Source organism: Pithys albifrons, chromosome 14 (genome assembly GCF_047495875.1).
Source record: "Pithys albifrons albifrons isolate INPA30051 chromosome 14, PitAlb_v1, whole genome shotgun sequence".
Lineage (NCBI taxonomy): Eukaryota > Metazoa > Chordata > Aves > Passeriformes > Thamnophilidae > Pithys > Pithys albifrons.
Window position 1 is genome coordinate 9,733,402 of NC_092471.1, and position 12,322 is coordinate 9,745,723.

At 51.9% G+C, this 12,322-nt stretch overlaps 1 protein-coding gene across 1 annotated transcript; it reads left to right on the forward strand.

Moving 5' to 3' along the window:
- The first annotated feature begins 4,103 nt into the window (after window positions 1-4,103).
- On the forward strand, window positions 4,104-11,997 carry ATP1B4 (ATPase Na+/K+ transporting family member beta 4). The gene is made up of 7 exons (XM_071569200.1): window positions 4,104-4,220; window positions 6,889-7,017; window positions 7,859-7,963; window positions 8,190-8,386; window positions 9,025-9,081; window positions 9,766-9,861; window positions 10,789-11,997. The coding sequence occupies exons 1-7, from the start codon at window positions 4,121-4,123 to the stop codon at window positions 10,948-10,950; spliced, it is 846 nt and encodes a 281-aa protein (XP_071425301.1). The 5' UTR covers window positions 4,104-4,120; the 3' UTR covers window positions 10,951-11,997.
- Window positions 11,998-12,322: the final 325 nt, after the last annotated feature.

Here is a 12,322-nt window from a genome sequence, read left to right on the forward strand (position 1 = left end):
CAGGTCCTTAACCTCTTTCACATTCTGTCTGCAAAAAGGGGATAAAAGCATCTTCCCAGCAGGCTTCATAATTGCTTGTAAATCACTTTAATGCCCTGGGCTGAGAGGTGCTAAGTACAAATCATATAATTATATCAAGCTTATTTCATGAAGTTAAAAGAAACTAATCCTATCTCTGCTTGGAAATAAGAAACACCTCAGTTTTACTGGATAAAAGCCTATTGACCAGCTTCTCCCAGGAGAAAAGGGAAAACGTACGCTGACAGCTGTGCAAGAGACAAGTTACAAATGCACAGATCAATGAATGGCAAAGAACGCATCACCTTGAGAGAAAACAGCAGTTATTCACCTCAGATAAACTAGAGGAGCCCTGAGCTCATTGCCTGTGTCCCACTGAACAGAGGGACTGGCCCTGGCTCCCTCCTGCTCAGCCACCCCCATTCTGTGCCAGCGATGGAGGAGACAGGTCTCAGTTCCCTCCTCTGCTCTGTGCCATGGTCAGGCTGAGCAGCAGCACAACTGCTGTGACAGGGTGCGTGTGCCCCCGGGGAGCTGCTGCTGCCCCACAATTGCCCACGCCATGCTAAATCCCTGCTCCCCATCGCAGCTCCCGAGCTTCAGGAAGGCAACTCTTGACGCAAAGCACCAGCCTAGCCAGGTGATCCAGCTGTGAGCCTGGCTGCCTGCATGCCCTCCTGCCGGTGATCTGGCTGCAGGCAGGCACGGGTCCCGTTGCTGAGCCAGCCCCGGCGGCAGACCCAGCAGGAACATGCCAGCCCCGGCCAGCTCGGCACAGACCGGGGCAGCTGCCAGACCTCTTTGTTTCCTGCTGCGCCCATTTATTAGCACAGCCGGTGAGTGGCTTTCAGCCATGCTCAGGAGAGGAAGGGGAGAAGTGGTGCTTTGCCTGCTTGGATGGTGCTGTGCAGCCCTGCAGCAGCCTGAGACTGATGTCCTTGTGCCTCTGGGCAAAGCACCAGCCTGGGCAAGGCAACCTTTCTCCACTACTGAACAGGACTTGGCTTTCTTGTGAAGGGAAGGGTCACCGGTCCACTGGAAAAGTGCCAAGGAAATGAGCTGGTTGACGGTGCCAAGTTCTTGCTGGGACAGACACATAAAATGAGCCCCACTGTTCCTTGAGAGCTGTGTGGGGCACAGCCAGGGACGGGCAGCCCCCACGTGCTGCCATCGCACTGCTAGAGCAATTCCAGCAGCACCCAGCACACACCCCCTGTGCCCCAGTGCATCATCCTGTGCCTGCAATTCACTGCTGGGGGAAAAATCTGACATGTGCCAGCCCTGGTCTGTTGGATGTCCCAGCAAGGTGTCTCCAGATTTTGTCTGGTTGGCTGTGGTCAGCTCTTTAAGCCGAGTCGAGGAAGCCGGTGCTGTGAACTGGCTTCTGTCTTTATTCGAAGGGGTAAAAATATAGACCTGCCCCTCACACTACCCCTTCACTGCAAAAGAGATTTGGTAAGTATTCACATGGCCCACTGTGACTGACAAGCACACATTGACAGACATAAGGCCACTGGAAACCCTAGAGATTTGGTCATGTTTATTAACAGCTACATGGTCTCCTGGGGGTGAAGAGCCTGGCTTCCCCATGTAGGGCACTGACTGGCAGTGATAGGGACTCACATATGAGGCAGAATGCAGGGAGGGTGCTGCAAAGGGCACCAGATGCCAGAGGACTCAGGATGGGATCCTGTTGCATTGAGCTCAACCCTCTTGGGAAAGCAAGTTATTTTTTGATCCACTCCTCAACACTGAGCTTTTCAGGGTAGGGAGGGAAAGCAGTCTGGTTCCCCACAAACAGGCAGAGATCTTGGCACAGCTGTGTTTTTGGGGAGTGCTGCAGGGCTGGGGAGCTGTGCTGAGGGGACTGTGCCTGTGGATCCCCAAGAGCTGCGATGACACAGCACCCACAATGGGGCTGGTGCTGCTGTGCTAACACTCATGCTTCTCTGCATTTCCCACACAGGGATGGACAGGAACACCAGCACCAGGGCCATGGAGGGCCAGCACAGGAGCCCTAACCAGGAGGTGGTGAGTGTTTTGGGTGTCTGCTGGCCACCCTCCAAGAGGCAAGGTGGGAGCTGCTGCAAGGACCCGCTTCATGGCTGATAAATATAACTACTTTGCTTTAGGAAATGCTGCTTTGTCCCTTCAGCAAAGCACTTTGTACTGGGAGGGGAAAGGACAGCAGCAGGTCTGGCTAGTGGTGCCGGATGGTGAGGGGGACTAGAAGGGACAGGGACACCTGGGGATGGTGATTTCAGCAGGAGTAATCCAGCATTCAGAGCTGACCTGTTCCAGGTGAGGCTACAGAAAAGCCTATAGCCTCCCCCAGGACACCCACAACAGGCAGCACAGAGTCACCTCACCAGGGAGGAACCCCAGCTTTGCTTCCCCTGCTGTCATGGCTTGCAGTGACCCAGGGCTGTCCAGTGTCCCAACACATCCTGCTGTGGCTGTGTCACCTCCCTGCCCCAGCACACACCTACTCCAGCTCTTGCCACTCCTTCTGCACCTTGTCTATATGAAAGGGACTGTTCCAAGACCATCTCTGTCCAGGGCTGCAAAGATAAACCACCTGGACAGTGTTTCATTCCAGACTGGACATCGCTCTCTAGCTCAGAGACATCTGCAAGGCAGTGGGGTCATCCCATCATGTCCAGCTGCCCCACACAGATCCTCTGTTTTCATCAGCCTGTACCATGTGAACCCTGTACCTTGGCCATGCAAGGGCTGGCTTGGGAAGCGCTCCAGCCTGGGGTGCAGGACCTGGGCCAAGCACTGCCTTGGCTGTATGGGCAGCACTTTGCAGGCAGCAGCTCTCTGACACAGGCGTGCTCCATAAAGAGCCCCATCGGAGCTTTAGGCATAGCTGATCAGGGCAGTTAGTGCAATGCTGATGGTTTACAGCCCCCCTGGGTCTGACCAGGCTCCCCAAGGGGCACGTTCAGGCCCTGGAATCAGAACTCTCCCCCCATTCTCACTGTTTTGCAGTATTTGCGTGTCTGAGCACAGTTTAATCTCCCTGCTCCCAGTTCAAAGGTGTTTGCAAGCCAGGCTGTCAAACTCAGGGCAACCCATGGGGTGCAAATGTCTTGTTTGTCAGTCCTGGCTCCAACAGGTGCCCACGGCAGGCAGGTTTCCATGGCCCTCAGTGCAGCGATGGGGTGATCCTACAGTGCAGCTGCTGTGGATGGAAGGCTCTGCCCCAGCCGGGGGCAGCTGAGCCCCACAGCAGCATCTGCATTAAATGTGGGGAGGTGATGAACCCATCTAGCTCTCAGTATTGCCCTCCTCTCTGGTGGCGCCTGACTCTGCCCTGCCCTGAGCTGAAAGCCAGGTCAGTATCCTCTCCCACCTCACTGCCTGCTCAGGAGACATAGAATCTGTCCAGGTTCAAGGGGAATCAAGGATGGCTGCTGTGTCTCAAGCGACTCCTGGCCAGACACAGGTATAGAGAGATTTGTGTTCCAGAGTTCCGAGCAAACAAGTTTTCACCACCAAGGCAAAATACAAGGTCTTGCAACCTGGGGAGATGCTTTTGTGCTTGGAACTCAGTGTAATTGAAATATAACAACACAGGGATTTCTCCAAAGACTAAGCACTTGCTCACAAGCCAAGGAAAACAAACTGCATGACCTCTTATATTCTGCTGCCTGCTGTCATTTCTGGTAACACAGAAAATGTGCACTTGATCTTAGAGATGTTGCAGAAGCGTGGGAAGAGTCCCAGCCCAACCAGATCACAGGTTTTCTTTGGTCATGTTCACGCAGGTGGAAAAAGATGTGTTTCTGTAAATGCCAGGACAAGGGGACAGTACCCAGTGTGATGGCAGTGACGTGCATGTAATGGAAAAATGGGTGCTGAGTTGTAAGTGATCTTAAGTTAGAACAGCCAAAACTGCCTCACTTTAACTCAAGAGTGATGATGGGAAAATGGAAATTTGAAACATTTCCAGCTATTAAGTGCTTTTGCATTTATTTTTGGCCAATGAGATGTTCAGCTTGCCTGTGGGGGTTGTGTTTTGTAACTCTTCCAGGAAAATAAGCATGAGGAGAAGGTCCAGTATCCTGACAGAGGGAAGGACGAGACCAAGGCAGAGATGGGGAGCAAAACATGGGCAGACCTGGCTGGGGAGATGAAGATATTCCTGTGGAACCCAGAGGAGAGAACATGCCTGGGGAGAACGGCCAAAAGCTGGGGTAGGTCCTTGCTGAAGTCCCACTTTTGGGGGTTGCCTTTTCTGCTTCACAATGGAGTCACTTGCCTATGAATGTCTTTGATAGCTTGGACTGACCACCCCGGTCCATTTTTTTAGTGTAAATATTTCTAATCAGTGCAATAAAGAACTACTGAGAAGGAGAAGCAAAAAACCATGGAAAATTACCCTTGGTCTAAATATTATCGTTGACTGAGGATGTGAAAGCAAAGATTTCAGGCTGCCCAAGTCATGTCCTGGAAAGAAATTTGGAGCCTGAGCAAGTGTGGGGGCTGCAGGTCAGTCTGCTAGAGCCGTGCACCCCTGGTGCTACCAGAAACCCAGCGCCTGCCTGTGCAAATCAGAAGCCTGTGGGATGGTGGCTTTGGGGTCATCAGGTTGGTAAGGGAAGAGCGCCTGAGGTGTAGGGCAGGTGTTTCATGGAGGGTGCACGCCAAGTAGCCCTCCCTGCCTGCATCAGCCCTGCCTCTGGGGAGGGAAGGGCTGGTTGTCACTGTCACCCCATGGCTTCCCAGGGTGTGACATGGTGCCCACAGCAGAGCCCACAGGTGCTGTCAGGGCCAGTGGGCTGGGATGTGCCAGTGAGGGTTCTGAGAGTCCTGTCTGGTTTATGCACCTTCATGTGGCCTTCAAAATTTGTCACTGAGCCTGGAGGTGCCCCGGGTTGTTCAGAGCAGCCTGTGGCTGTGGCGCAAACACTACTGCAGGCTTGGTCCAAACCAGGGTGCTGCAGCACATGTGGTGCTGTCCACCTTCCAGCTCTGTTCTGACAGCACACAGCTCCCCTGGCAGAGTGAAAATCCCAACCTGAGCCCAGAATCACTCTCACATCCACATCACTGGAAGGCTGTGAACTACTGGGGGCTGCTGCTCAGTGTTTCCAGCCCTTGGCTGGCACTGGCAACATGCTGGAATTCCCACAGTCTGACTGTGCCCCTGCCAATGCTCTGGGTCTCCTGCTAAGCCTGTGGTGACATCCAGGAGGAACAAAGGAAGCTGCCCACCAGCATCTGAGGAGTCTGAAAACCCGCAAGCGTGAGTCTGGGTCAGACCGTGACATCCACGTTTGCTCCTCTGTGCCTTTTGCTGGCCATGGAGGCAGCCCAGTTCTTCTGCCTCTTTGCTGGGTGGGAAGGCACAGACCAAAGTGTGGGAGCAGTAGTGATGTGGGTTTGTGTTTCTGGAGGCTCTGCCAGGTGCTGAGAAGATCACTGTGAGAGAACTTACTCAGTCTGGTGTGGATGTGACCTTGGCTGGCTACTGCTGTCCCTTCTTATTTGCAGCCTTGGAGTGGGTGCAGCATCCTCCGGCACCCTGGAGTCATTGTGCTCTGCCATATGACCCCACTCCCCATGGACACAGGAGCCCTTGGTGCACACAAATGTTCTCACATGCCTGTACAGGGGAAAGGAGACAAACACTGAAGCGACTGTGAAGATTAAAATTTCTTTTAAAGTGAGAGCATTTGGAGGTGAATGAAGCTGAACTTTCCTGCTGTCATCTCATTGGTGAGGAGGGGGAAATTTGCCCAGACTGGAGCTGCTCCTCTGTGCTGACTCTGCAGGTGTCCCCCAGGGACTGAGGACTCAGTGCACTCACAGTGACAAAATGCAGGGCCACAGGGTTATCAGTGGAGGTCCCAGGCTCTGGGAAAGGCTGCACCTCCATCTCTGTTGGTGACAATGCTTCCTGCTGCACTGCAGGAAACATCAGTATGGGAAAGCCAGCGGCAAGATGTCCCAACAAACATCATCTTGGCACCCCAGCAGTGGCTCCAGCTCTACCAGACTGGGGCAAAGGCACCATCTAGCCTCACTGTGGCAGGGCTGGACATTGTGCCTGTTGTGCCAGCAGCAGCAGTGATGGTCCCATCCACCCCGGCTCAGCCCACAGCAGGACATGGCCCCACAGTGGCTCCCGGCAGAAACTCAGCAGGAGTGCACATCTGTGTTCCCAGAGCTCTCTCCGAGCTGCCGGGATGTTTCTCCTGGGAAATGTTTGGGTTAGGGCTTCACTTTGCTTTCTGAGCCGCTGGGTTTTATTCACAGGCCATGGCCCCTTGAGACATCCTCAGCCATCACCCTGGTCCAGAGGAAAAACAAACCCATTCCCTGAATGTCTGGGCTATGAAACAGCCAGTGGTGCTGCAGGCTCGGAGTGTCCGCCCAGTCCCAGCTCTGGCATCCCTGCCATGCAGCGAACAGGAGTCAGGGCATGAGCATCACTCCACAGCCCCATCAGGAACTGGAGGTGCTGAAGCCACTGGATACCCTCACATGTTACCATGCCAGCATGGGCTGTGAAAGGCAAGAGGCAAGGTTGAGTCTGTCTGCTGGACACAGCCAAGGCAGGAGGACACTCAGACGTGGTCCTGACAGAGCTCTGGGAAGGGCCATGCAGCAAAAGGGGTACTGAGCCCAGCAGCAGCAGCCCCAGCCCCAGGGCTGGGCTGGGAGAGTGTCTGGCTGAGAGTCCTGCACCCAAAACCACAGGGTCTGTGTGCAGGGGGTGTGTGTGCAAGCTCCCACCTCCACCATGGACTCAGAGCTGTGGAGGACGCCGTGCTAAGCACGACTGTGCATCCCTGTGGGACACATCCCACAGGATGTGCTCTGGTTGCGTTAACAGCAACGTGTCTCTGTCGTTTGCAGGCTTGATCTTACTGTTTTACTTTGTTTTCTACACGTGCCTGGCGGGAATGTTTGCCTTCTGCATGTACGTGATGCTGCTCACGCTGAGCCCCTACACGCCCAGGTTCCGTGACCGTGTGTCTCCTCCAGGTACGTACCCCAGCCAGCCCAGCCTCGGGCACCTCTGTGGGCATTTGCCCAGCACTGTCCCACTGAAATGGCATGGCTGGGACCTCAAAGCCTTGCTGGAGGTGTACACACCCAGCCCTCCATCACAGGGTGTTCTCACTTACCTGAGGACACTGACAGAGCTGCAGGTTCTCTGCAGAGGTTCAGATATCTTAAATAGCCACATGGGAAGCATTCACCCTGATTATACTAATGTTTATTCCAATTACACTATTTATTGTTATCATTATTCTCAAGGTAAATGGCCAAGTTTGGGCATTTTGTAGGTGATGCTGATTCATTTCAACTACTGCCCATTTATGCCTCATGTCTTCAAAATAAAATGCAAATCAAGAGTAGTTTTTATGCATTATTATTTGGGGGAGTTCTGGCAAGACAATGTTCAGAGAATCCTTTTTTTGTATCAGATCCAGCATTTTCCCTGTGTTTTCATGTTGATAGGGAACACAAGGCCCTCTCACCTTGATCCCTCTCTGGAGCTGGCCACACAGCTGGGAACATCAGCTACTCTGTGCAACCCCAAGCCCATCACTAACCCACAGCACTGCTGAGACCCTCCATATCTCCCATGTTTCCTGTGATTTTTTTATGTGTATATGGTGTTCTCTGGGGGTGAAATGGAGGTGAGGGATGAGTAGGTCGAGGAGAGAGTTTATCTGTGCACTGGTGCTGCCACTGTCAGTGCCCACTTGGTCCCTGACCCCAAGCCCTGTCACAGTGCAACCAGCCCCTGCAACACACACCCAAAGCCTGTGGCCAGTCCACCCACATTTGCTCTATCAGGGTCCATCTCCTTCTTCAGGAGTGATGATCAGGCCATACTTGAATGGGTTCACCATTGCCTTCAATGTCTCTCAGCCCAACACGTGGCAGCCGTACGTGGACAGCATGCACCACTTCCTAGCAGGTAAGATCTTTGTAACCCCAGGAGTCATGTTGATGAGTTGTTTCCATCCATGCACACATGCACGTGGTGCAGAGGTCTCCTCCTGGGCATCTCATGACCCCCATCTGGAAAGGGAGGCTCATAAGCTCACAGGAGATTCTGGGGACAGGAGCTTTACCATTCTGTGTGGGTCTCTGCAGGTCTCAGGAAATTTTAACTTTTAGTATTATCTCTTGATCCCCATCAGCTTATGACGACAAAGTTCAAGAAGAGAAGAATATTGAGTGTGTCTCGGGGCAGTACTTCATCCAAGGGGGTGATGACAGTGAGGAGAAGAAGGCCTGTCAGTTCAAGCGCTCACTGCTGCAGAACTGCTCTGGCATTGAGGACCCAACGTTTGGATACTCCAGAGGCCAGCCCTGCATCCTGCTGAAGATGAACCGGGTACAGAGAAAGCCATTCATCTCAATTCCTTCCTTCGGAGCATCCCAGTGTGATAAAGACCATGCAGGGACTGAAACTCCTTTGCTTCTCAGGCCCAGGAAACAAGGGAACTAGAATCCCCAAACCTGCTGGCTCATACACATTAGAAAACATAAAAAAGAAACACTACAACAATTGCTTGATTTGATTTGCTGAGGCCTGAGTGCTTAGAGGGTCTTGTGCCAGGCCCTTCTCTTGGAGGAACTGAGCTTTAGGGGTACATCCCAGACCCCAGTCACTTTACAATGGGAATTTTCATAAATTGAGTTTATTTGAAATCTAATAACATGGTGTTTCAGTGCACACTGATGGGAAAATAAGCCTAGGAGGATGTGAACAGTGTGGGGAAGGGGCTGTGTTACTGCAGTGTGCTTGGGCTCTTTGGGTGCTCTGCTCTGCCCTTGCTCTCAGGCACCAATCCATCACTCAGCCATGGGCAGGTTGCACTGTGTGGGGTGGCAGATCCTGCCGTAGGGACACACAGCTCCTGTTCTGAGCAATGTGACTGGCACCCAGAAAGGTTTAAGCCCTGGAGAAGGGTGGCAGCATGTCCTTGGCACTGCATTTGCTACAAGTATGGATGGTTTTTGTTTTTGCAGATCATAGGCTACCGCCCTGGTGCTGGGGTCCCTGTGAGCGTGGACTGCAAAGTGCAGGTACTGCTTTCCTTTGTGCTTGGCAGTGTGGTGGGCACAGGGCCAGACATCTCCCTCTGATGTCTCCCTCACCATCTGTCATCATTGTACCCCCAAACAGTCACAGGACCCAGGGCTGCCCATGTGTGTGGGTGTAAGTGGGTGCCAGTCTGCTGAGATCAGCAGAAGCCACCAGTGTCCTGCTTCCCACCTTGGCTATCACCCTCCGAGTGCTGCCAGCTCCTGTCAGCCTGACTGGCACCACTCTGCCCAGTCCCTGTGGACAGGCCTGCTGGGCTGGGTGCTGGGGTGCCAGCTAGAGCCTAGAGCTAGGGGGAATATGCAGGAACTGCTCACATCCATCTCCAGCCTCTCCACAGCACCCTCAGTCCTGAGGGGCACCTTGCAAGCCAACAGTAATAAGGCGAAGGACGGGCTCTCACTGCCCAGGCAGCTGCTGGATCATACTCTGGAAACCAAGGCAACAGCAAACTCTAACCCTTGCCCATGCCTCCATAGCTCTGCTCTGCCCTGGCTGGAACCAGGACAGCAGCTGGGCTCACAGCAAACACACTGAGGGCAGCACAGCTGAGCCCTGCTGCAGGCTGACAAGAAACATCTGTATTAGAGCTCCTTCACCTTGCTCTGCAGGGAGCTGTATTTTGTGTCCCCTGTGTGCATGTCCTTATTTTTTTTCTCTCGCAGAAAGGCAATGAGAGCCATCTCAGATCAGTGGACTTCTACCCGGGGAACGGGACGTTTGACCTCATGTATTATCCCTACTATGGCAAGTTCACTCATGTAAGTAATGGCTCTGGCATCTCTGTTTTGCCTTCTTGAGAAGGAGAGGGCAGGAGCTGCTGCACAGAGTGCAGATGTGCTTTCTGGCTATTTTGGGCAGATGCAGGCAGGAGGGAGGCCATGGGCACTGGGATTACAGTGCTCTATTTCTGTCTCTGACAAACTGGGAAATCCCTGGGGACTCTTGTTCCCCCTTGCTAGAATGGGAATGATTACATTTATCAGCTGGAGACTGACTGGCATTGCTAACTCCCAGAGAAGGTCTCAACACCAGTGTTTTCCCAGGGAATTAGGGAAGGCAGGGGTTAGGTGACACAAGAGGAAAAGGATGGGGCACCTGCCAAAGCTATGGCAAAACAGCTTCAGGCTGGGTGGCTCCAAACAAAGCAGTCCAACATCAGCAGTTATTTCTGACCATGCTGGCCAGCACTGCTGTGGGCTGCTCTGGGCTGTGTGGTGTTGGGAGGGAACACACTGTCACAACAAAATCTGAAATGGAAGAGGCAGGCACTAGACTCCTGTCGTCGTACTGCTGCCAGCTGAGGATCACTGACAGCCCCAGACACCAGGTTTGCACGTTCTTTGAGCACACGGGTCCAGGAACACCATGGATTTCTTATTACAAGCCATAGGTTGGTTTTTAGAACACCAGAAAGTATCTGAGAGTCCCACTGGCTGGTGTTGCCCTGGGTAATCAACCCAAGAGGCAAAGATGCACTACAAAACTACAACATGATCCCACCCCTCTGAGGCACAGGCACAGAAAGGCTCAGCTCCATCATCCCAAGGGACCACAGTGGACATCAGGCAATCCCTCTTGGATGCCTGGGAACTGTGAGCCAATTACTAATGATTTTACTGAGCAGAAGCACCCAGCCAGCTCTTTTTCTCCTTCAAAAATTACACTTAAATCTCCCTTCTTTTCAGGTCAACTACACATCCCCACTGGTGGCCATGCACTTCACAGATGTGGAGATGAATCACTTGGTCCCCATTCAGTGCAGTCTGAATGGGAAAGGAATTATCAACGACCTTAACAGCGACCGCTTCCTGGGCCGAATCATCTTCACACTCAGGATTGGAAAGTAGCCACTGCCAACACCAGGCATTTAGGTTAAGTCAGTGAGAGGCTTTTTCCTTTTTAAAGCATCAAGCCAGCATTTTTTCTGCTAGGAAAAACAGGCACATGGAGATTATTGTTAATTTATTGTTGTTCATAGTTAGCAAACAAATGAAATGCAATGGAGCATGGATCCACATTTTTCATCTTCTGATGTAAATCATTATTAGTAAAAATTAAAAGTTATTTCCTGGGCAGAGAACCTGTAAAAGCATTTCAGTTTTGTTTAAAAAAACCTCTGGTATTCAACAGCTATTTTCATAAGATCTTCTCTGAGTGACCCCCGTGGAATGCATTTTTCCCCGGCTTTAAATTTTAATTTTTACCATAGTCTAATGTGCATTTCTCAGGCAAAAGTTAACAAGAGGGTAGGTTATTAGTATTATTCTGTTAAAATAATAAACAGCAAAAATTCTGGATTATGCCTGCAATAACTGAGCTAAAAAGCAAAAATGGCAGTTCTCAAAATGCTTTCTAGGATCTTCAGCACCAGAAGCACCTTGACTGCAGCATTTTACACAGCTTGTTCAGCACACCCAAGGTGTTGAGCAAGGGCCACATAGAAAATCACCTTGAACCTTTCCAGCTGTTCCTTTCTGAAGTGGGAAGATGAATGCATTTGTCCCTCCCTCCTCCTCACTCCAGTACTTCTCCCTGCCCCAGGAATCCTCATCAAGTCTCTTAGGCAGGGCCAAGTCTCTTAGGCAGGCCCACGGTTCATGGGTTGGCAGTGCCTCCTTCCTTCCCCTGATCAGACACAAAAGTGTCCAAAGCTTTCAGACCTGTTCTTCCCCATTCCAGAGAGGTCACCGCTCTAATGCTGCAGCAAACCACAGGGAAATGTTCAGTGGTTTCATCCTTAAAGAGTCCATGTTGTTATTAGTGAAGCCACCAGTTCCTCATCCCCAGAGGCCAGTGGAGCACACCTGTCCCTCACTGAGCAGAGCACATCTGTCCCTGGTTGAGCAGAGCACACCTGTCCCTCACTGAGCAGAGCCCTGAGCAACCTCTGCTGCCCAGGCAACCTGCCCCTCTCCAGCCCCTGCATTCCAGAGATGAACTGCACTCTGCATGGTGGGAGAACACAGTAGGACAGGACACCTTGGCATCATCTACTAGTTGGAAAGCATACTTACTAAAATTACTGACTGAACAGGAGCATTGTGGTATGTTTGTCCTACATCCTAGTCCAGGCACTTAATCTGCCATCATTTCCTGATCTATATAAGTCTCTAAGAAGTATTTTTTTGTATTAAAAATAAAGTGACTACAGTCAAATTAACTCCATGGCAGCATTCTTCAAACACTGGAGTAAGAGGCACAGTTTGTGCCTTTAGCAAC